General features: G+C 41.8%; 2 protein-coding genes across 7 annotated transcripts in view; one reads left to right on the top strand and one right to left on the bottom strand.

The window, feature by feature from the left end:
• LRRIQ3 (leucine rich repeats and IQ motif containing 3) overlaps positions 1-11,430 on the bottom strand; it is a 44,149-nt gene extending 32,719 nt beyond the window's left edge. For 3 of the 5 annotated variants that reach the window (XM_088673905.1, XM_088673906.1, XM_035124021.3), the window contains exons 1-4: positions 11,158-11,346; positions 3,546-3,846; positions 2,295-2,618; positions 715-848 (exon numbers count right to left, since the gene is read on the bottom strand). In XM_088673905.1, coding sequence (XP_088530031.1) covers positions 715-848; positions 2,295-2,618; positions 3,546-3,809 — 722 coding nt within the window. In that variant the 5' untranslated portion in view covers positions 3,810-3,846; positions 11,158-11,346. Of the gene's footprint in view, positions 1-714; positions 849-2,294; positions 2,619-3,545; positions 3,847-11,157 lie in introns of all 5 variants that reach the window. The other 2 variants (XM_088673908.1, XM_088673907.1) reach the window with 2 other exon arrangements.
• Positions 11,431-11,441: 11 nt separating this feature from the next.
• Positions 11,442-22,799, top strand: part of LOC118088795 (serine/threonine-protein kinase TNNI3K) — a 175,262-nt gene continuing 163,904 nt past the window's right edge. The window contains exons 1-4 of one of the 2 annotated variants that reach the window (XM_035122876.3): positions 11,450-11,651; positions 14,446-14,613; positions 16,766-16,858; positions 18,577-21,024. In XM_035122876.3, coding sequence (XP_034978767.1) covers positions 11,573-11,651; positions 14,446-14,613; positions 16,766-16,858; positions 18,577-20,027 — 1,791 coding nt within the window. In that variant the 5' untranslated portion in view covers positions 11,450-11,572 and the 3' untranslated portion in view covers positions 20,028-21,024. Of the gene's footprint in view, positions 11,652-14,445; positions 14,614-16,765; positions 16,859-18,576; positions 21,025-22,799 lie in introns of those variants that run through there. The other variant, XM_088673904.1, reaches the window with a different exon arrangement.

Genomic DNA, 22,799 nt, shown 5'->3' with positions numbered 1-22,799 from the left:
AACTATATCGGTGCACCAGCAAGAAGATATTACTTCCGTGTTGTAGCAAGAAGACTGCTGCAAATGTTTAGAATCAGAGTGGCAGTGGATTTTCTTATGGCATAACCCCCAGATATGCTGGATGCAACAGTCCAAAAACTATTAAAATTAGTGTATGCTTTGCCATGGGTCTTTTAATGAGAAGTGGATTGCACACTCTTGCTCCCCGAATTACTGAAATAATGCATGACTGAAAAACCAGTCGACAGATCAATGAAACAGCAACTCTGCCCCTTTAGTTACGAGCCATTCTAGTAAAATCTGCTAACAGTTTCTCTATGTACTAGTTACAGGTAGGTAGCCATGTTGGTCTGAGTCGAAGCAAAATAAAAAAATTCCTTCAGTAGCACCTTAAAGACCAACTAAGTTTATATTTTGGTATGAGCTTTCGTGACGAAAGCTCATACCAAAATATAAACTTAGTTGGTCTTTAAGGTGCTACTGAAGGAATTTTTTTATTTCTCTATGTACAACATTTTTAAAATTAAACTGTCCCAACATATAACTACGCCCAAACATCCATTTCAAGAAAGCTTGTAATGTCTGCTATGTTGCATTGCAGACATATTTACCGTATTTGTGTACAAGAAGATGGCTGAAAAGTCAGCTCAAATTAGCTACTCTGCCCTGCATGAAAACAGCTCCTGATTAAAATTAAGCAAAAAATATACTTACCACAATACTTTTCTAATTAAATATCCTCTTATCCATTTCTGAATAATCAGGACTGGCGAATGAAAAGATAGGATGTAATTGATTTTGGAAATTATCTTTTTTACCATTTTCATTTCTTCCTGAAATGTAGTTTCCTACAAACAACAACAACAACAAATAATGAGGATTTTCTGTTAACATACATTAAAACATATTTCCCCCCCCCAAAAAAAATAATAATAAATCATGCACTTTTCTAATTTTATGTTATGGATCAGGCATACTGGTCAACACTTGCCCCCTTGGTTTTCTCCAGGAAATTTTGTATTTCTTAACTTATAAGGAACTGTCTTTATTTGAAGCTTGGTAATTGAGCTCACAAAAGATCACAAATCCCCCTATTATTGGACCAGCCAGAAACACCATTGGTCCTTTCTGGAGGGTTCTCCACACCCCCGCTTTACATTTAGTAGTTAGCCAGTGAGGACAAGCATCACATTGCTGCCCCCACCCGCAAGAAACCAGGGCAGGGGCAGGGATAATCATGTGACAGGTGCTGTCATGGCTAAAGCTTCTAAATGTTACAGTAGAATCATAGAATTGTGGAGTTGGAGTCATCTAGCCCAATCCCCTGTAGGGATGCTGTTCTGGGCCCCTGATTAATCCTCTCCATTTCTATCGGTTCTCTCACTCAGGTTTCTTACTGTGCCATGCGAACCGGGTCTGATTTACCAGGACCAAAGGACCCAGAAAGCGGTCCTAGAAGCAGATCTTACCATTCAAAGAGCATCAGTCTAAGCATATTTCTTTTGTAAACTAAGTGGTTTCAGCCAGCCTTGCATTTAACAACTTGCCTGGTATCCACAGGCGACTAGGAATGCCATACAGGTGAGTGAGCATCATTCCTCCTCCACCAGTTGGATTTGTTTCCATTCTGGCTACAGAGGAAGGGGAATAAAATTCTCTTATCTCTGTCCCTTCCTCGCCAGCCTGTTTTGCAGAAGGCATTTCATTTTTGCTAGTCTGAAACGAAGCTAACTTCACGTATTTCCATGCCAGATGTTAAAGAGGGGGCTCTTTTGAAGCCAGCACCGAGGCACGTGCTACTAGCATCTTAGCAGGCTAGTAAAAAGAAAAATGCAGCCTAGTCACATTTTCTAGGCATATTTTCAATGTTGGCTTCAATGAAGGAAGGCAATGTTTTTACATTTGGAACATTTCACTGAGCCAAGGAAAGAATCAAAATTGTGTAACTAAACAAAGACATGAATTCTAGTCCTAGCAGCTGTGAAACCATTGTTTCTTCCATCTCTAAATGTTTCTGTTAATTCAAAACAGAGAAAAATTCAGATGCTTTAAATTTATGAAAACATTCATTATTTTTAGGATTATCTGATGAACAATAATTGTAACTGCAAGCCATGACGATTTGCCACAATAATGAATACTTGCACACAGGGTTCCTGGCAGGCAAAGAACTTGGAATGCTCCATTGTGCTTGCTGGATTTCAGCTAATGGCTACAGATTATTATGACATACTTGAAGCTTACTATTCCTATGAAGGCATGCCTTAAAACAAACAAACAACTAGATAACTTACCTTTCCAGAAGTAGGGCAAAAATCAACATAAAAGCTAGGTGTAAAGGGTTTGTATTTTTCAGGAAGCTTCCAATCTTCTATTATTTCCTCATCAGAAATAACATAGTAGTCCAGTGCCTTGAGTGAAAAGATGCTGTTCACAACAATATGCCTATATGCTATTTTCAGGCACAGTGGAGTGTTGAACAAGGTGAGAGCAATCAGATTAGGGCAGAAAGATAACGAATGCACATTTTCCAGTGCTGAAATGCTATTATTATGAAGATACAGAAGCTGCAGTTCTGCCATGTTTACCCAAAACACGGGGCCCGGAAGTTCTTCTATCTGAAACAGCATTGAAACACAATTTTGAAAGAAAGGAGAAAAAAGTAAATACATTGCGAAAAATGTAGTGTAAGTAACCTGTCAAACTAAAATTGCTTCCTCAGCCAAGGAAGATAATAAGCCCAGTCAATGGTCATCTGCATAGTTTTATTTATATATCAAAGACAACACTCCCAGTCCTGAGATGCGTGTGTGCTATGATGTGTGGCTGGGATTCCCCCATTCACTTCAAGACGAGGGAGCAACGCAGTATCCTTTGGAGCAAATGAACGTGAGAATCTCAACTGAGTGCTTCAAAAGGAAAAGGTAAAATTCCAGCCTTCAAGGGGGGGGGGGGATGTTGTGAAAAATAAGAGAAAATAAGCAAACACTCAAAGTGGAAACTGGAATAGTTTTCCCACCTGACTCCCACCATCATGAAAATGCTGACACCATTTTGGGCTCTTAATATCAACATTTCAGGAAATGATTTATAGTTCTTCAGACAGCTAATTTCATACATTAGGTATCGTGAGAAATACAATTTTGGCAATGTTGAAAAGGCCACATTTCTATTGCAATAACGTCCAGAAGAAATAGAGGACGCTGGGTCTAGCTCTCTCTCCAGCCCCACCTCTCACAGACAAACAAACACCCTCTGTTGTTAGAATCAAAAAAATCTAAATGGTGGAAGCTTTTGCAGCATAAATTAAGCCTGCATCAAGAACCTACAGCAGGCATAGGCAACCTTGGCTCTCCAGATGTTTTGGAACTACAATTCTCATGATCCCTAGCTAACAGGGACAGTAGTCAGGGATCATGGGAGTTGTAGTTCCAAAACATCTGGAGAGCCAAGGTTGTCTATGTCTGACCTACAGAAACAAATAAAAAAACTGGCTTGTTTCCCCAAACCATACTTTGTATGTTAATTTTTAAAAATTTGCTCACCTGGTTGTTATGAAGATCCAGTTTAATTAAACTTGTGCAAGACTCAAGTGCATCAATATTCACAATGAAATTTCCAGACAAATCACATATTTTAAGTGAAACACAATACTGCATCTCTCTTAGATTGCATAAATACTGAGTGCGTATCCTGACCATAACGAGATTTTGCAGCTTCTTTAGATCTTTTTGATCGGCGGTTTGCCCATGTTGGAGTAGCAGCTTTTCAGAAGCAGAGACGAGGTATTTTGCAAATTCCTCCTCCATGGCTGTTGATCTCTTTTACAGTCTATCCATGAGATATCTAAGGGGGGGAGGGATTACACAGTAGGTTACATTTATTCAACTTTCAAAAGAAAAACTTCAAGTACCTTAAGTAAATACCCAGCTGGTTGTGACAACACCCCCTGCTCTATTAAAGGACTAGAAGCGCCAGGGGAGGCAGGTAGGAAGAAAGAAATCTAACAGACCATTTGAAAACATGTAAGCAAGTGCAAAATTCTGCTGTTTTTTCCATGTTATCACAATAACAGAAAACACTAAGGAACTGTGTCAATACAAATGGATAATGTAACAAAAACAAAAATAGTGTACCTATAAGCTGGAAAACATGCAGGCAAACACAATGAATTGTACTCTAGGTCAAAGTGTTTTCTAGAAACAGTGCAAGACCTTTATATTCGGGGGGAGGGGGAGAATTAGGGGCTAGTCATAAACAAGAACTTTTGTTTGTTCAATGAAAGTGTCATTTAAATACATATCATTTATTGTTATGATGTTTAACTGAATCTCCAAGTATAGGATAAGCAAGTGTGTATGTGGTGTGTGTGTGTGTGTGTGTGTGTGTGTGTGTGTGTGTGTGTACAGAGATGTGCACACACACAAACATATATGGAGAAAGAAAGAGTAAAGTGGAATTGGAGGCAACATACAGGTGTGCACTACTAATGCCATTTGCTTATGATGTGGCTTATCGGTGAAAACTGCTTGATCAACATGACATGTCCCCTTGTCTCCAATGCTGCTCCCCATCACCTGACTGTAAAAGTACGTCCTTCCTCCAACTCAGCTGCTAGTCAGGGATATCAGCCATTTCCTGCAGCATGACTTTGGCCAATGCTAGAAAACCTGCAATATCTACACTGAACTAGTAGCTACTTAAAGCTCAAGGTGGCTATTCCGTTTCCTTCAGAGAACACTCCCAACATGCATTAAAAGGTAAATGAGTATGTAACAGAGCCGCAAGTTCAGTAGAAGGCAGGCCACGTGCTTCCAATTGCAGTCTGAATTTTCTACTGGGGTTGGAGTTGATCAAATCCCTGATCTGGGTAAAGCTGGGGGAAATAAGCTACAATATAGATTGAAATTTAGCTGCTTTTAGTAAGTATGTTGAAAATATTAATTAAAAAATACTTTTAAAAAACTATCTTGCACAATGAGCACTATTACTGAACTGGCTAAGGAATGAAAAACAGTTAACTTTACCCTAAAATCCAACCTATATTTGTGCCAGCAAAATTCCACTGAGGTCACTGGAGATCTGCCAGAAAACTAATTTATGATTTCTTCAGCCTTAACTGAGCAAAAGATAAATTAAATGAGGCTATATTTTAAATTAATTTTTAGAGACGCACCTCATATAAGTCTGCTTTGTCATGGTTTAAAGAGATGTCAAATTAATATTTACTGGATTAGTGAAGAAATTTCAGAAATATATTACTTTTATTTTTAAAGTAAGAAGACCATCAGCACCTTTAATTTCTGCCCTTATTTTAAAGGATGGATAAAGTAGTCTTTTTGTTAGGACCAAAACCAGGGTTTCATGTACTTTTTGTGTGATTTCATACAGAGGCTTCTGCCTTATTTTTAAGACTTCTTTTATTGCAGGATTTGTGCATGGTGAGACCATATCAGAGTGCACGACTGCTTCATTTCCTTTCATTTGCACTTTGTACTTTTATAATCCACCGAAGACTAGATTTGATCCGACTCTTAAAATTAAAAAGAAAGAATAGAGCAAAAAGTATCTGACAGAGGCCACAACATTATAAACCAAGCAATGATATAGAAAGAGATCTCCACACACGTTTATACATCAAGAAGATCTCGGTGAATATCAAGATTCCCAACGCAGCCCTGCGAGGACATTCCACTTGTATCAAGTGAAATGAACTCATATGCTCGCATTGCACTTAGTACTGAAAATGATTGTGGAGACATGAAAATATATAAGCCAGTTTAGCGGAACAAGCAAGCCAGGTACCGTGTTTCTCCGAAAATAAGCCATACCCCGAAAATATGCCATAGTGATAGGCAGTTTAACCTTGTAGGTTAAACTGTACCATACTTAATATAAAAAAAGACATCCCCTGAAAATAAGCCACCGTGTTGTTGTTGTTTTAGGAAGGAATAAATATAAGACAGTGTCTTATTTTTGGAGAAACACGGTAGAACATGACTCGTGGCTCATTTTTCCTTTGGCCGTTTGTAAAAAAAGAAAGAAAGAATAGAACAGAGCCCCAATTTGCTAGAAAGGAGTTAAACCAACTGATCAATGGCAAATCTGTAAAGGAATGGTTTAAACAAGCATTTTCAAGAAGATCCTGCTGGATCAGGCCTGTGGTCAATTTAGTAAAGCATCTTGTTCTCTCAGTAGTAACCTAAATGCCTATGAGAAGCCTGTCCCCTCTTGTGGTTTCCAGCAAGGGGTGTTCAGAAGCACACTGCTTTCAACAGGGAAGGCAGAACATAGCCATCATGGCTAGCAGCTGTTGAAAGCCTTACCCTCCATGAATTTGTTTAGTCCTCTTTTAAAGCCACATGTCACTATTCCTAGATGGACAGAGGAAGCAGTCGCCTCCAGGCAACTCAACATTGCTGCTGCTTACAGTGTGTGGCCTTCTTTACCACTGTGAACCCTGAAAAGACCTGATCCCTGTTCTCTGCCTGACCCATCTCCACTCAGCCTGGGACGGCATAGCTCCTGAAGACATAGGCTGCTCCTGCTGCTGAAGGCAGCATTTCGAATGCATTTCGAAGTTTGGAGAAATGTTAATATGGATGCTTTTGTTAACTGGCAAATGTGGATGTGAAATACTGTGTATATGGAATGTAGTTTATATATTTATGACTATGTCTGTTTTGATTTGTTGACTGTTCTTCTGAGCTGCTTTGAAATTATTTGGAAAAGGAGCATGCAGTAGCAATAGAGATGACTCCTGCGGACCTTTAAATTCTAGATTTAAACCACTTCTTCCTTTACTACAGACTTGCCTCAAGGCTTCCCTCATCACCAAGAGCCATATTCTATGTGGCCTGTATGAGAAGTCCCATACTTCCCAGAGGGGGCTATTTCTCCTGCATTCAGCATCATGTTTCCTCTTTGTTGCCCCATTGCTAAGACAAGTATAATCGCGTTTGCCATTGTGTTGCATAATGATTGTTTAAAGCAAGAGTATAAGTCTTTAAATAAGCAAACTATGCATTTCAGAGGTGCAAGAAAATAATAACAATAAAACCGTTCCCCTTAGCTGCTACCCCTCACCTATGAAATCACTATTTCACTATCAGAACAGAACTTCACACACACACATGGTGGTAAGTTGTGACTCCTGACTTTTGAGGAGGAAGGGGTGGTGTTGCTGTTAAAATTAGAATATTATTACTAGTAATATTGTCATTATTAGTTAAGAATTATTTTCTACCCTTCACCAGGGCATGTTACGATATTTTTTAAAATACAGTGCAACATTAAAATAAATTAAAACAAATTACAGAATAGGATAGGTCCTAAAACATAAGTGTCAAATCCCCGGGTAAAGAGGTAAATATGCTGAAAACTGCATAAGAAAATTGCAAGATGTCAAGAGTCTACAAATATCAGCTTGGCTTACAGGTACTAGCAAAGCCTCTGTCCTTCTTGGTACTAACTTCATCCCCACCTTTGGTAAGCAGAGGGCTTGGAGAAGAGACAGGCACATAAGAAACCCTGGAAATGCTCACTGCTTTTCCCCTTCAGGAAGCTTTTCAGGGCATGTTTTTTTTCTTCCCTGTTTCTATTCCTGTAATGGGGGGGGGGGGAATCCCACAGCTACCTTCTGTGATCTAAAAAGCACAAAGGGTTTGAGGAAGAAGCACCAGGAGAATGCTACCTCTTTCTTTTCTTAGTCAAGCTAGTGGATGAGTGAGAGCCTTTCTGAGTGTCCTGTGGGTCTCTCTTGCCAGAGGGGGCAATAGGAAGGGAGGTAAGAGGATGTGACATTGCATTAATATTACAATCATGTGCACAGTCGCACACAAGTACAATTCTTAGCATAAGGAACAATCTTTTGGAAATTTGGATAAAGAAGAGCATTGATCTGGATCATGTACAACATCAAGCCAGGCTTGGGCACTGCAAGCCTCATGATCACGTGCTCTCCTATTCTTCTCCCTCTCAGTTTTATTTATTTAGCACACAAATCCACACCTTACCCTTTTTTTAAATTCAATTCCCAGGCCAGCTTTCAAAATTTGAAAACACAATATTACAAACTAAAAACATACCCTAAACATAAAATACACCAGCCAACAGATCAAATCAAATTAATAGGCCTGATAAAGTAAAATAAAAAAAGTTTTTGCCTGGCACCAAAATGACATCAAAATACGTGCCGGGAGCATCTCCATGCTGAAAGCATTCCAGAATCTCTTTTCTCCATCTGGCCAATTACCAGTAGCTACTTCAACTTCCATGCAAACCATAGTTCGTTGTTACAATAGAACTAGCAGATTATGGGTTGCACTCGGCTATAGACCAGAACGGTAATGAATCTTAAATGTGATTTCCACACCAAGCTTGGATGTAATGGCAGACTATGACACCACCTTGCATCAAACCATCGCACTGTATTACAAGCCTGTATGAGGTTCCAGATGTGGTGTGTCCTGCCCTTTTCCTCAGACCAAGCCTCTTGCCTGGCTTCTTCTTCCCACCTGCCTGCTTCTCCCTTCAACACCCAACTGTCACCTTCTCCCAGCATTCCAGACCATCCTCTCTTCCCTAGAGAGGAAGGGCTGGGAAAGGCTGTTATCTCAGTGGCAGGGCACGTTCTTTGCCTGCAAAAGATATCCCCAGTTCCTTGGTGGATTTGTTCTTCTTACCTGTCACATGCATTAATATTAGGACTATGTGCAGGCCAATCCCTGTTCCAGAGGGAGAAAAAGCAGGTAGGAAAGGGTAGATGAGGGGGCTGCTTCTTCCATGACTGACCTTCTATGCTGCACACCCAGAAAGAGAGAGAAGTTGTGTTCTGTAGGTGAGGGGTGGGCAAATTGTGGGATTTATTTGTGGGGTGTTTGGGGTTTATTTAAACTAGAACTGCAAGGTCCGACCAAAGCCGGTAGTAAAATAATGACCGATTGTGTAAGAGCAATAATAATAATAATAATAATCATCATCATCATCATCATAGTTGAATTATTTATACCCCACCCATTTGGCTGGGTTTTCCCAGGTCCACTTTGGGTGGCTTCCAAAAGTATACACTTAAAACTGAGAAAGAGGGTGCCTCTGCACAGTGGCGTAGCAAGGTCAGGTGGTACCCGTTGCGAAAAATTTCTTGTCACCTCCCCCCCCCAACTGAAATTATTGAAAGGAAAAATAAGATACTTATCAGTGGCGTAGCTAAGGCTTTTGCTGCCCGGGGTGGTCACTGGGTTTGCCGCCCCTCTTGCTGTTCCTCATGCGGGAGTCCTGTTGATTTGCCACGGTCCTCCCCTCCCTTCCTACTGTCCCTCCCTTCTCCCTCCCTTCCCAAAGGGTGGGAAGGAACTCAGTTCCTGTCACCTCAGACTCCACCTCTTTTTGCTTTACTTAATGCCTCATCATGTTCTTTGTTTCTCTTGTTTCAACCACAGATAGACCTCAAGCACCTATTCCTGCCTGGCAAAAGCACCCAAGTACAATGCAAAAGCAGGAGCCAATACGGGAGGATGTAATCTCTCATACCTGCATGCTGCTTCTGTGAACAGCCATAAGTACAGTGCTCAAGAACAGTGGATTTAGGTGGTGTCATAGCTGTTTCGCAGCCTGCTGCAGTTGTGGGAAAGCCCAATGGGGCTTGCCGCAGGCATGGGAAGACCCAGCGAGGTCTGGCCCCTCAAGGTGGGTGGGTGGGCTTAGCCCCATCCCAATTTTGCAGGGGGTGGGGGGGTCTGAGCTCCCCTCAGCCATAGGGAGTTGGTGCCTATGGGTGGGGTGGTCACATGAAGACTGCCTTCTTAAATCTTCCCTAATCAAGGTAAGTGCTTTACAAAATTCCATGTTTAAAAAAATCCCCAAATCAGCAAGTGACGCTGGAGCCTATCAGAAGGGATTTTGCTTTCTGTTCTTCTAAGTCCCACTAGTCCCTTTCAGCCTGAAAGGTTCTATGCTTAGGCAGGAATAACCAGCTTCACCGATATAAGGTGGGGGGCACTTGGTTTATCAGCAGTATATGTTAACAGGATCTAGGAGTCTTAGTAGACCACAATATGAGTCAACAAGGTGATGCTGCAGCAAAAGAAGCTAATGCTACCGGTACTATAGGCTGCATCAACAGAAGTCTAGTCTCTAGATCAAGTACCACTCTACTCTGCCTTGGTCAGACCACACCTGGAATACTGTGTCCAGTTCTGGGCGCCACAATTTAAGAAGGACATTGACAAAGCTGGAATGTGTGCAGAGGAGGGCAACCAAGATGATCAAGGGTCTGGAAAGCAAGCCTTATGAGGAGTGTGAAGGAGCTGGGTATGTTTAGCCTGGAAATGAGGAGACAGAGGAGATATAACAGCCATCTTCAAATATCTGGGCTGTTACATAGAAGATGGAACAAGCTTGTTTTCTCCTGCTCTGGAGGGTAGGACACAAAACTATGGCTTCAAGTTACAAGGAAGGAGATTCTGACAAAACATCAGGAAGAACTTTTCTGACAGCAAGAGCCCTCCCACAGTGCAAAAGAATCCCTTGGGAGGTTTTGCACTTTCCTTCCTTGGAAGTTTGTAATCGGAGGTTGGATGGCCATCTGTCATGGATGCTTTAGTTGAGATTCCTGCATTGCAACGGGTTGGACTAGATGACCCTTGGGGTCCCTTCCAACTTTACAATTCTAAGATTTTATAAAAGGTCCTTACAACATAATGCAATGTAGTCACACATGATTAAGCAATTATAAATAAATGAGTCCCTCCACCTTGAGAATAATGCACTCAGATAAACTGGTTTGTGCAGATATTTTTGGGTAAGATACTTTGGTCATAATAGGCTACATCCAACTAAATCCTATTTAGGGCAGACTCTTTGAAATCAATGTTTGTATTTTTAATTCATTTCAGTGAGTTTACTGTGAGTAGGACTAGCAACCGTGTGTGTGTGTGTGTGTGTGTGTGTGTGTGTGTGTGTGTGTGTGTGTGTCTTTCTCAAAGGTGTCTTTCCAGGATATAAAGGGAGGCAGCAGGAAACAGTTAAGCTGGGAGATGTGGAAAGGTGGGAGGGGGCACAGAGAGAGAGGAGGAGGAGGAAAGAGTCGCCCTGTTAATTTGTTCGCAACTTCAAAAACACAGCCCATTACTCAAGAAAAACAACAACCATGAATACCTGAGTGTCGGTGTGTAAGAGATACAGAGTGCGTGGCAGCAAAGAGAGAAGGGGCCCCGCGCAGCTCCCAAGCGCTGGTGTGACGGCTCGGCTTGGTGTTCCCTCTCGCCTGCCTCTGCCCGCTTCTAGGCAGAATGCAAGGCGCACCCACCGACCCCACTTCCTGCCTCTCCCCTTCCCGCTCCCCTCCGTTGTTTGCTCGCCTGGCTCCTTCCCGTCCTCTCCCCTGCCTGCCTGCCTGCCTGTCTCCTCCAGCCCCTCGCGCATCCCGCTGGGCAGCCTTCGCGGGGATCTGCGCGCCTCCTGGTCGCCGAAGCAACGGGCTGCTTTGGCGAGGCCAGCCCAGTCGAGCAGGAGGCGGGTCAGCTGCCCGAGCCCGGAAGCAGCGAGAGACGGAGAAGAAGGCGCTGCCGTCATGCAGGCTGCAGGAGAGGCGGAAGTTTTGCTGCGAGCAGCCACTCGGGAGAGGCTGGAGAAGTTCGCTCAGCTGAGAGGTGGAAGGGCTGGGTTGGGGGACTCCCGGGCGCAGTGTGCAGACCTTGCGGCTGACTCCTTCCCTGGCGAACGGCCTTCCCGAGAGTTACTTCGAAGGCCTCCCCTCCCGCAGTATCCCCAGCGTGCAAAGGAAGGAACGGCCAGGGCTGGGCCGCTGTCCGGTCTGCATGTGTAACGGTGCTGCTGGGCAGGTCCAAATGCAATGGAGCATGCTCAGCTGCAACCCCCTGCCTTTTCATTGCCCACCTTGGCAGAAAATACGCTCCGCACCCAGGTCCCCATTCTGAGGGAAGAGGGTCCGGACAACAGAGGCGAAGTGTGTTGTTGTTTTTTCCGCCCAGGCTACACTGAAACTTGGCCAGGAAAATAATGTACCGGTACTGCAGCTCTTGCTTCAAAGCTGACACACCCATAGAACCTGCTCAGTCTCTCCCCCATTGCAGACCCTGCTAGCCTGGCAAAAAGAGACCCATTGATACCGGGAGTTAGGTGATCCCTTTACAGGGAGAAACTATAAAAGTGAGACCGTGGATGGTTTTGATATCTGCCATCTTTCTTTAAAGGCAGCCAGCTTGTTACCCATCTCTCCCTCCTGACGCTCATCTGATTGAGACTGCAGTTGTTTCATTCTCCAAAACAAGGCTTCAGTTCTTTTAAAAAGAAATGCACACAAAATCCTCTTACCAAAAAAATGTATTTTGAAGACTGTACATGCAGTTCAAATGTTTTTTAGCGGCACAATTGAATGCATGTTTATACAGAAGTCCTAGCTTGTTCCATGAGCTTACTCCTGGGTAAATGTGCATAGGATTGCTGCCTAGTTGTGTCACTAGTTGCGTGCCATGCTACAGAGGAATGTGGAATGGCAGAGGCAATGCCTTATTCCTTTCTCAGTGAGACAGAGCACAGACCATTAGTGAGAGGTACAGTGACTTGATAATTGAGGTCTCCAGGATTTTCTTTCTATTTAGCAGTGTGAGGAAGGGATGACATGGGAGTATGTTCTCATCCATGTCTTAATGGAGACATATTTTGACAATAATTTTATAGAATCCACAAACTGTTTTATCTGAGCCTCACATCATAGCTCCACATGCTTCTATTTTGAGGCCTCATAAGTGAAAATGGTTTTTCTGAGTGTATTTTCCTATAACATTGTGTTGAGTAAGTGCATCAATCTGCAGAGACTATTCCGGAATGTGATGCTTTAATATTGGTAAAGCAAGCACGTCTACGTATGGCCAGTGGTTGGAGAGAGACTAGGGAACCCATGAAAATTGTTTCGAGCTTCCGAAAGAAAGTGTATGGTACAGGTGCAATAATTGAACTAGCTAGAAAGCTCAGATAGGGATTACTAAATATCAGTAATCTGAAGGCAAGCACCAGATTTGATGGGGTACTGTTTTCCACAGGTTGGCCGTCAAAGGAATAGAAAAAGTTCCTTGCCGGAGAGAAGCAGTCCTGTATCTTAGCTGCCGGATGTGCTTATTCCTTGTTTTTAATCTTCTGGCATTCACGGCACAGGGGAGGAGTCAACGCTCAAACCACAAATTCTCCTTTCTTGTCCCCTGATAAATACCAAGTTGTTTTTAAAACAAAAAACAAAATACAACAAAAATAGTCAGCTAGGAGAGGACAAACTAGCTCTTTCCCTCAGGCAAGGAGCTATGCCTAGTCCTTCGTGTTACCAGAGCTCTTTCTTATTCTTGGGGAGACCAGGGGAGAGAAAGGATGAAGTGTGTCAGAATTTTAAGTGACTCTAGGTTTCCTTGCCTTTGGGAATAGTTGCGGAAGGGAGCCCTTTAGGATGTTAAGCAAACATAAAATTGAGCCTGGTGTTTAGGTTTCCTTCTTTTCTCTTATATCAATAGATGCTGTTAGGTAGGCAACTGCCCCAATTCCCCTTCTTCAAATTTCTCTTCACAAATCCCTGATATGTTACTGTTTTCCAAAACTAATTAGTGAATGGTTGATTTTAATCACACATTGTCTTTGCAGAATTGTAGTTATCAGATCTGTGTAAACATTTAAAAATAAAAATATTTCCCTCCCTGACAAACCCAGTGTAATGCACAAAGTAATAACGAATCTGATCAAACTACTCCGACTAAACCACATACTGTACTTTCACAGAGCCAGGAGCATTGTAACAAAAGAGCCGCTCTTGTCCTGGGCATTGTTAATATCACCTGATTCTGTATGCAGAGTCACTGACTTATAGTACCAAAAAGCATAGATCATAGAATTGCAGAGTTGGAAGGGGCCCTGAGGATCATCTAGTCCAACCCCCTGCAATGCAGGAATATGTAGCCATCCCATATGGGGACTGAACCTGCAGTCTCAGCACCACACTCTAACCAACTGAGCTATCCAGATTACAGATGAAGCCATGTTGGTTCATAAACCTTCAAAATCCACAGTCAGATAATGCCCCCCCCCCCCGCTCCCACTTGTTCTGGGTCTTTTCCAACTCCTCTGAGCCAATTTCTGTGGGTGATGTTAGGAGAAGAGGCGGGGAAAGCCCATTGCGCAAAAAGAAACCCTTGGGTAACTCCTGCCCAATAGCTTTATTAGGACCTGGAGCAAATCTCAAGAGCCAGGTAAAGAAGCATTTGCCCCCCACCCCCAGGTGGGTGTGAGTTTCTCCATCCCTGGTTTAGCTAGAAAGGCAAGGAAGGAATGGGAGCCAAGCCTCAGAGCTTTGTGGTCTATTAGGGAGAGGATCGTTTTAACACGCTTCAGTGCTCTTGGCAATTGTATCTCCTGTAATAAAATGTTCTTATCTTCAAACAGGTAAAACGGTGCAGACTGGAACATTTTGGGATATTGTTGTAATAACAGCAGTTGACGAGAAACAAGAAATAGCTTACCAGCAACAATTATCCCAAAAGCTGAAAAGAAAGGAACTCCCTCTCGGAGTTCATTACCATGTTTTCGTGGATCCTCCTGGACCAAAAATTGGTGGGTTCTGATCGCATTTCCTGGGAATGTAACAATATGACAGATAAGTTCCTTGTAGCAAAGTTAAAAGCACAATCTGAGCTCAAATAAGCACTATCATTTTTTTCCATTAAAACTCATAGGACATAACCTTGCTTAAGTTTAATAATAATAATTTGATCTTGTACCTTGCCCTCACTGCCATAAGAACCCAGCATGGCTCAACAGTATATTTTGCTTAACTTTGGGCAGGCTCATGCCTCAAGTTTGGAAGGCTAACTTTCCAGTCATCTGGTGAGCAGAAACCGAGCCAGTTTGTGGTTTAAATATTCAGCATAATTTGATTAATTTTCAGACAGATAAAAAGGTTCTCCTTCGGGTGCATATTATGACAGCTGTATCTCTTTCACTGAAAGATTTCCAGAATGCCATTAGAAGCTGAATTATATTAATTAAACCTCCAAAAATATGTTCAAATACTATTATTAAGCTTCTTTTGATTCAAGTGTGCAACTCCCATCTGTATTAATGAGACGGATGTTCTTTTGGACGACATGACAGTTGAATAGATTCATTAAGGTCTATCCTAGTTAAGGTATTATCATTTGTGCGTTCTCATCATGTATTATGGTGTCTAAGACGCCAAGGCTATTTCTACAGGTAGAAACTGGGCAAAGGGTTGGAGTACCTAGCTAGTAACCCCATGATCAGTTGCATTTAATTCCACCTTATGAAATAAGAACCCACATCTATCTTACTCTGGGTCAGAGCCCGTATGGTTCTCAATACCTGCTGCTAGGACCTGCAGGAGGAGAGAGTGCTCTTGTGGTCAAATCCTGCTTGCAAGCTTCTCATAGGCATTTCTTTGGCCATCACAAGAACAAGTTGCTGGACTAAATATGCTATTAACGTGATCCAGCAGGCTTTTCTCCTGTATTAGCAAAAGTGTCGTATATATGCTTTATACTGTTCAACCAGGGATGCAGGTGGCGCTGTGGGTTAAGCCACTGAGCCTAGGGCTTGCCAATCAGAAGGTCGGCGGTTCAAATCCCTGCGACGGGGTGAGCTCCCGTTGTTTGGTCCCTGCTCCTGCCAACCTACAAGTTCGAAAGCACGAAGTGCAAGTAGATAAATAGGTACCACTCCAGCGGGAAAATAAACAGCGTTTCCATGCCCTGCTCTGGTTCACCAGAAGCAGCTTAGTCATGCTGGCCACATGACCTGGAAGCTGTACGCCGGCTCCCTCAGCCAGTAAGTTGAGATGAGTGCCGCAACCCCAGAGTCGTCCACGACTGGACCTAACAGTCAGGGGTCCCTTTACCTTTTTTACTGTTCAACCAAGCCTGACTTTAGAGTTAACAGAGAGAGGTCACAGTCCACTTTGCAGCCAACCAAGGTTTCACTATGGCTAACTCTAGAAGGATAAAGAGCCCAGGCTTGCTGGGAGTCCAGATTTCAGTCATAATAAAATCTGTGTCTGTTTAAGAAGTATGTTAATGTTCATTTTAGTCTTGGATAAATAGCCCAATTGCTCCTGGATTTGAGGGACCACCAATAGGGTGTCGTGGCTGCTCCAGTGATCCCATGCACAACACAAGGCACTGATTCCAAAATTCTTTGATTTTCCGGCACCCCCACCACATATGATACATTTATTCATTGGGCTTGACAACTTTGAGGTAAATTTTCAATATAAAATTTTCATTACCCAAATCACTATGAAGTAAAAAAAAAATCAACATAAATGTGTTGCATTTATGTCAGTCAGGTAGAAATAAAAATAGACTGACTGTATTAGCGAAAGCAGTCTTGAAAGCAGAAACCCGTTGTTTGCTTCTTTATATGTAAATATATTCATTTTATCACATTTATTGTATCCCACTCTTTCTTCAAATTGCTCAGGACAGTTCATGGGAACTCTTATCTTATCCTTACTGTAACCCTGTGAGGTAAGTTAGACAGAGAGATGGTGAACTGGCCCAACATCACCCAGTGAGCTTTAAGGGGATTTGAACTGACATAAATTCCAAAAGAAAGATATTTCTCTCCATCCTATTATGTGAGCCCAGTTAAGTGATCTCATACTAGAAGTGAGCGAACTGAATACTCAAGGCATATTGATTGCCTCTTCTTGTTATTTCCAAATTGAAGTATGTGTTGAAATGTTTTGTAGGAAACGGTGGATCAACGCTTCATGTCCTTCAGTGCTTAGAAGAACGTTATGGTGATAAATGGGGTTCTTTTACCGTCATATTAATTCATTCTGGTAATCTGTTCCTTTAAATTACACTTCTCTTGCATTATGTAGGGTGTTTTTCCTCCTTGAAGAAAAGATAGCAGTGAAGATTAATAGGGGTTTTCCCCACTACAAAATTAAACTCAAATTGGATTGGCTTATTTAGGTCAAATCATCTGAATCATCATCCGCTGCAAATACCTTACACAGGAGAAGACCTTACACAGGAGAAGAGAAGGAATATATAACAGCCAATGCCAGCATCCAATAAAAATCTCACTCCCCTAAAGTTGGAGAGGGTGGGGTGTAACTTCCTTATGGTACATAGCACTGGATTCAGAAATCCGGTGCAATCCTGTGTGTGGTGAATTTTCAGTGAACCAGAAAGTAATAACCACATTCCTAGACTGTCCATTAACATGTTGTGGGTAGTATGCTTAATAGTATACACTTGGTTATGGGATTGTCTTCTATCCGGGCATACAGAGAAACATGCACGTTGACAATAACTTTCTCAATATACTGTTAGTTTGGATGTCATACTATAACTTGTTTTCAACCATGGGTTGATTGTGAATGTGCCTCCTGCCCTCCATGCAGCTTCGCCACCTCGATGGATGTAGCACACAGCACAAACACGCCACTATATGGCTTGTGTTATGTGAACCCAAATGGTGGTTTTTGTTTTAGTTTATAGCCAACCAATCAGAATTAAATCAATGTTTGTGGAAGTCCTTATTTTAAAAGTGACAAGCTTTAAAGTTTTCCAGAACTCTTCATCAGGCAGAATGTTCTGCAAAAAGTAGTTTGGGGGCAGTGTACAAAAATTAGGCTGAATGTTGTAGTCATTAGGTCACCTAGTAGACCCTGTCCCAAGATGGAGATTGCAGGCTAAAGGCGGCCCTCCTGGTTGCTATAGATACCAGGTTACACTGCTATAAAGAAGCAATGGCTACTCCCCATTTTTGAGAGAAGAGTCTAGTTCAGGTTCCTAAGACTACAATTCCTATCATCCCTGACCACTGGTCCTGTAAGCTAGGGATCATGGGAGTTGTAGGCCAAAAGCATATGGAGGGCTGAGGTTGAGGAAACCTGGTCTAGTTTATACATCACATCCATGATGGGGGAGCCAGTTGCTTTCATACAGTATAAGGTGAATGTGTCAGTCATAATTTAAATAGCAATTTCAGCTTTCATTTCCCTGTTTAATTAAACATGTTTTGTAAATGTTGTAACCTGGTCTGAGCCCTTGGGGGAAGCTAAAATTATATATCTAAATAAATAAATCCCCCTGCATTACATGGCTTTTTGCCTCAGATTTAATGAATTCTGTAATGGTTGTTCTTAACAAGCAATGGTGTTTTTGTTGTGGAGGTTGGTGTGATTAACAAAATCAGTCCTCCTGGCAAACTGGGAATATCCCCTCACACAGTTTAGGACATTCTGCAAGAAGAGGCAGTTGGTCCCTCTTAACTGACACTTAACTGAACATAACGGAACACCCACTGAAGGGAGGGGCTGATTCCAGAGCAAAAGACACAAGCCCTGCCCACCAGATACCCAGCACTCTACTATTCAAATTAGGCCCTAGTGTTTTTCTTAAAAGTTTTCACAGGACTACATCATCAATCACACACAAAAAAAAGGTTAGGTAAAATGTTATATAACTTATGAAATCCTTTAAATTCTGTGTATCTGCATGAACACCTGTGTGCATATTGTAAAAGTTACTCTTTTATTTTTTTAAGGTGGCTACAGTCAACGTTTACCAAATGCAAGTGCTCTGGGAAAAATCTTCACAGCTTTGCCTTTTGGGGATCCAGTTTATCAAATGCTGGATTTAAAATTGGCTATGTACATTGATTTTCCCCTTCACATGAATCCAGGCATCCTGATTAGTTGTGCCGACGATATTGAACTTTATAGTACTGGAGCAACAGAATTCATAAGGTTTGATCAGCCTGGGTTTACTGCATTAGCCCATCCTTCCAGTTTGACCATTGGTACAACTCATGGCGTGTTTGTGTTGGAGCCAACATCACCTTTGACAGAAAAGGGACAGCTCGAATACAGATCTTGCCACTGTTTCCTGCATAAGCCTAGCATTGCAAGGATGTGTCAGTCTGGAGCAGTGTGTGAAAGAGGTCATTGTCCAGCATCTTCTCCTGGAGGACAGGGAAACTCCAAAGTCATGTCTGAGTGCGTGTACACAGATAGTTTATTTTACATTGATCACACCACTGCAAAACTACTTCTGGCCTTTTATAAACAGATGGGTGTGTTGTGCTGTGAAATAGATGCCTATGGTGACTTTCTCCAGGCATTGGGGCCCGGAGCAACACCAAGTTATGCGAAAAACATAGAAAATGTCACAAAAGAAGAGTCGGGCCTAGTGGAAATAAGGGAGAAAATATTTGAACTTCTAAAAGGATTGCCACTCAATGTTGTACTCTTAAATAACTCCAAATTCTATCACATTGGGACAACGTGCGAATATTTGTTTCATTTCACGTCTGATAGGAAGCTGAAGTCGGAAATGGGGTTGATGCCAAATGCTTTTAGCATCTGTCCAAACAGTGTGGAGGACTTGGGGAAATCGGCATGTGTCATTCACAGTGTCCTCGGTCCAGGGTGTTCTGTTGCACCTGGCTCAGTAGTTGAATATTCTTGGCTGGGACCAGAGGTTTCAGTGGGAACAAACAGCATCATCAGCGGCTGTTATATTGACACAAAAGCAGACATACCTCCAAACACTTTCATAGCTACACTAAGCGTGAGGATTGATGGAGAAGGAATGTATGTGAGCATGGCGTTTGGTACAGAAGACAACTTGAAAAAGAAAGTGACAGATTTGGCAGATACTCACTTAATCAATTTTTGGGGAATCGGCCTTGGACAGTGCTTGGAGCTCTGGGGCCTGAGAATTTCGGACGAGCTCTTTTCTGGCGATGAGACCTGTCGAGGGTTATGGACAGCTCGGCTTTTCCCTATTTGCTCCACTTTAAGCAATTCACTGAAAGTGTCTTTAGGGATGTTAAACTCGGCGCAGAACATGTTGCCTTTTAAATTGAATGGTTTTAAGCTCTTGTCTGTTGAGGAAATGCTTCGCCATAAAGATGTAGAAGACATGCTGAGGTTCAGGCATCAGCTCTATGAAGAAATCCATCTGCAGAAACTGAAAAGGGAATCTGATTTGTGAAAAGTGTATGGAAGTGTTAACATTCCCCCCCCCCCCCGGTTCTTTAATTTGAAGAGGATTAATTGCTTTCAAGCTTGCGGAAACCCAGGAGCAAGCAGTATACACACTTTTCCGCCCGTCTGTCTTTCATTGAAGTAGAAATAATGAAACTGCATTAACAGTGTTATTGTAGCATAACATTAATAATGCAAAAAATGCAGATAAACTATTCTTTTGATGAAAAAATTAATGAAATATTTCACATCTATAAAAACACAAAGGCAAATAGCTGTCCATTATTATTATTATGTTTTTGGTTTTTACTAATTCAAGTGGGGAACAGAACTTATTAAGTAGAAGTTTTAAGTGGTTTTCAATCAAACTTTTTCAAAGAAGGATGTTACCTCTTGCAACGCTTTACCTCTTCTCGGGCTGGTTTGTTTTAAGTGGAGAAAACAATTGTGCATTTGATCATGTCTGTATAATGTTCATCCCTTTTGCTTGCATTAATTTTTGATTCAGATTTGCCGTGGCCAATGGCTAGCGCAATAAAGTTATTTGGATTGGATTGGATAATCTTTGTTGAACAAACACAGACATCAGAATGACAGCTGGTGTGCACGTTGACAGTACCATTCCACATTTTGTGTGCACACTCTTAACACTACCACCCCTATTTTTCAAATATTTTTGTCTGTGGCTTCATTTTTATCTTTTAGGCACAAGCTGTGCATTTCAGGCCTAAGCAAGTTTACTTAGAAGTAAGCTCCACTGAGTTCAGTAGGATTTACACATTCCCAGTGTTCAGGATTACAGACTGATCCACTAAAGTATATGGCTTTAATTACGGTTGGCTTTTAATATTTTGTTATGTTTATATGCTGCTTTTTTATTTCTGTCTTTTATGTTCTTGGTTAGGTTTTTTGTTGTTGTTAGGATTTTAAAAGGTCTTTGTAAACTGCCTTGAACATCTATCCGATGCAAAAGAAGGATATGAATAAAATGAAAAATGAAATTGCTCCGTAACCAAAGGGATGTTTTGTGGGATTTGGTGTGGTTTTGTCTGTGCAGCTTTGTTCTATTGACTTTTCCTACAAGTGAATTCTGAAAAAAGTGCAGTCACAAAGGCTAAGCAGCGACTTGTTACGTTGTGACCTTAGCCAACTAGTAGATTATTTACAAGTCAGTATTCTCGGGTCGCAATCAAACATATTTACATAGAAGTAAGTCCTGGGTTTTATTTCCAGGTGAGTGAGTTTAGGATGGGGTGCTTTGTGTAAAGATTTTTGGGAACCACTGGCTTAGTTAATTGTCTGCAACCATTTTTAAGGAAACTGTTGCCAGTGCTTCTGCCTTTTCACTCTCATTCAGCTGCCTGAATGTAGTCCCCTGTGAATAATCAGGGATGCTGCCAATCAGCTGTTGAGGGAAAGGCTAAATCCAGCCTCCTTCTGGAAAAGCCAGTTGGCACTATTTGCCAGTTTCCTGGCTGGAGTTTTGCACAGCCAGTCCATACAACTGGATTAGGCTTAGACTCACACATGCATCACCTGTCTGCGTATGCAGTTCCTTATCCCACTGAGGATATACACATGCAGGTCTGCTTTCATGTATACAGGTATATGCTTCCTAGCTGGATGGGGTCATTTGTTTGTAAGACAAAACTTTTGGCTACTTTTTCAGGTTAAAAGAGAAGCAATTTAGTTATAGATTCACACATATGCTTTACCTTGGTAGATCTAACAATGAGACTCATAAACCAAATCCCTTTTCCATTATTACAAAATTTCTGTTTCTTGTAATCATCCAAAGCTTTTTTCATTCCAGCCGTCTTTCATGCAAATACTCATTCAACAGCTTTAACTACAAGATTGACACATGCTTTATAGAACCAGAATATTAAATACAGCATTTGGATTCAAGGAATTCAAACTATTTCATCCTTTTTGTATTACTGTATCAGGAAAATAAGTGTTTACTATGCATAACAACTAAATGTCTGATAGAAATAGTAGACGTACGAAACGCATGCAATTCAAGAAAAAAACTTAATGTAACCTTTTCATATACAGTTTTTGCGAGTACTATACCCAGATCTCTGCCCTGCACCTTGGAATTAATTGCATCAGAAAGCAATTTTTGCATCTTTCCAGGTATTGTGTGGTGCAGTGGGAGAGGGAGAGAGAGATCATTGCTTTCTGCTGGACCTTCAAAGCTGCATGACTCCGTTTGTTTTGTGGAAAGTTGCAAATACGTGAATGTTGGAATAGGAATCGGCTCTTTCAGGTACTGGAAAACTGTAGGTCGTATGAACCCGTGTCCAGAATAATCTGGGGCCATTTTAGTGTAATTTGCAATATTTCATGTCTGCTCTAGATTAAGTCCATCCTATCAGCAGCACCCCTTTTCTGCTGGCTAACTGATTGGTACCAACACAAAAACACCATCCAGCTAAAGTGCACTATGAAGCAAAATATCAGTGTGAGTGATATAATGGAGAAAGGCAATACAGTATGTCATCACGACGTGGTGTGGTTCTAGCACTGCAGGGTATGGGCATGGCCATTTACAGGCAATCTACAGTGCTGGGGTTACTTTGGGGAAAAAATATGCTAGTCATCAGCTGGAAAGCCCCAGTACTCCATCAAAGAGTATCACATCCCATGTCTCTGCTGCAAGATTCGTGGTCTCCCATCTGCCCGGAAGGCCTGAACAATGAAGACCATTTCTATCCCACATAGCAAAACAAAAAAACACCCTCCCTTCATTTTTCCTATGTATTATCAGCAAAGA

The sequence above is a fragment of the Zootoca vivipara genome, chromosome 7 (genome assembly GCF_965207765.1).
Source record: "Zootoca vivipara chromosome 7, rZooViv2.hap1.1, whole genome shotgun sequence".
NCBI classification, from domain to species: domain Eukaryota; kingdom Metazoa; phylum Chordata; class Lepidosauria; order Squamata; family Lacertidae; genus Zootoca; species Zootoca vivipara.
This window is presented reverse-complemented; position numbering and strand designations above follow the sequence as displayed.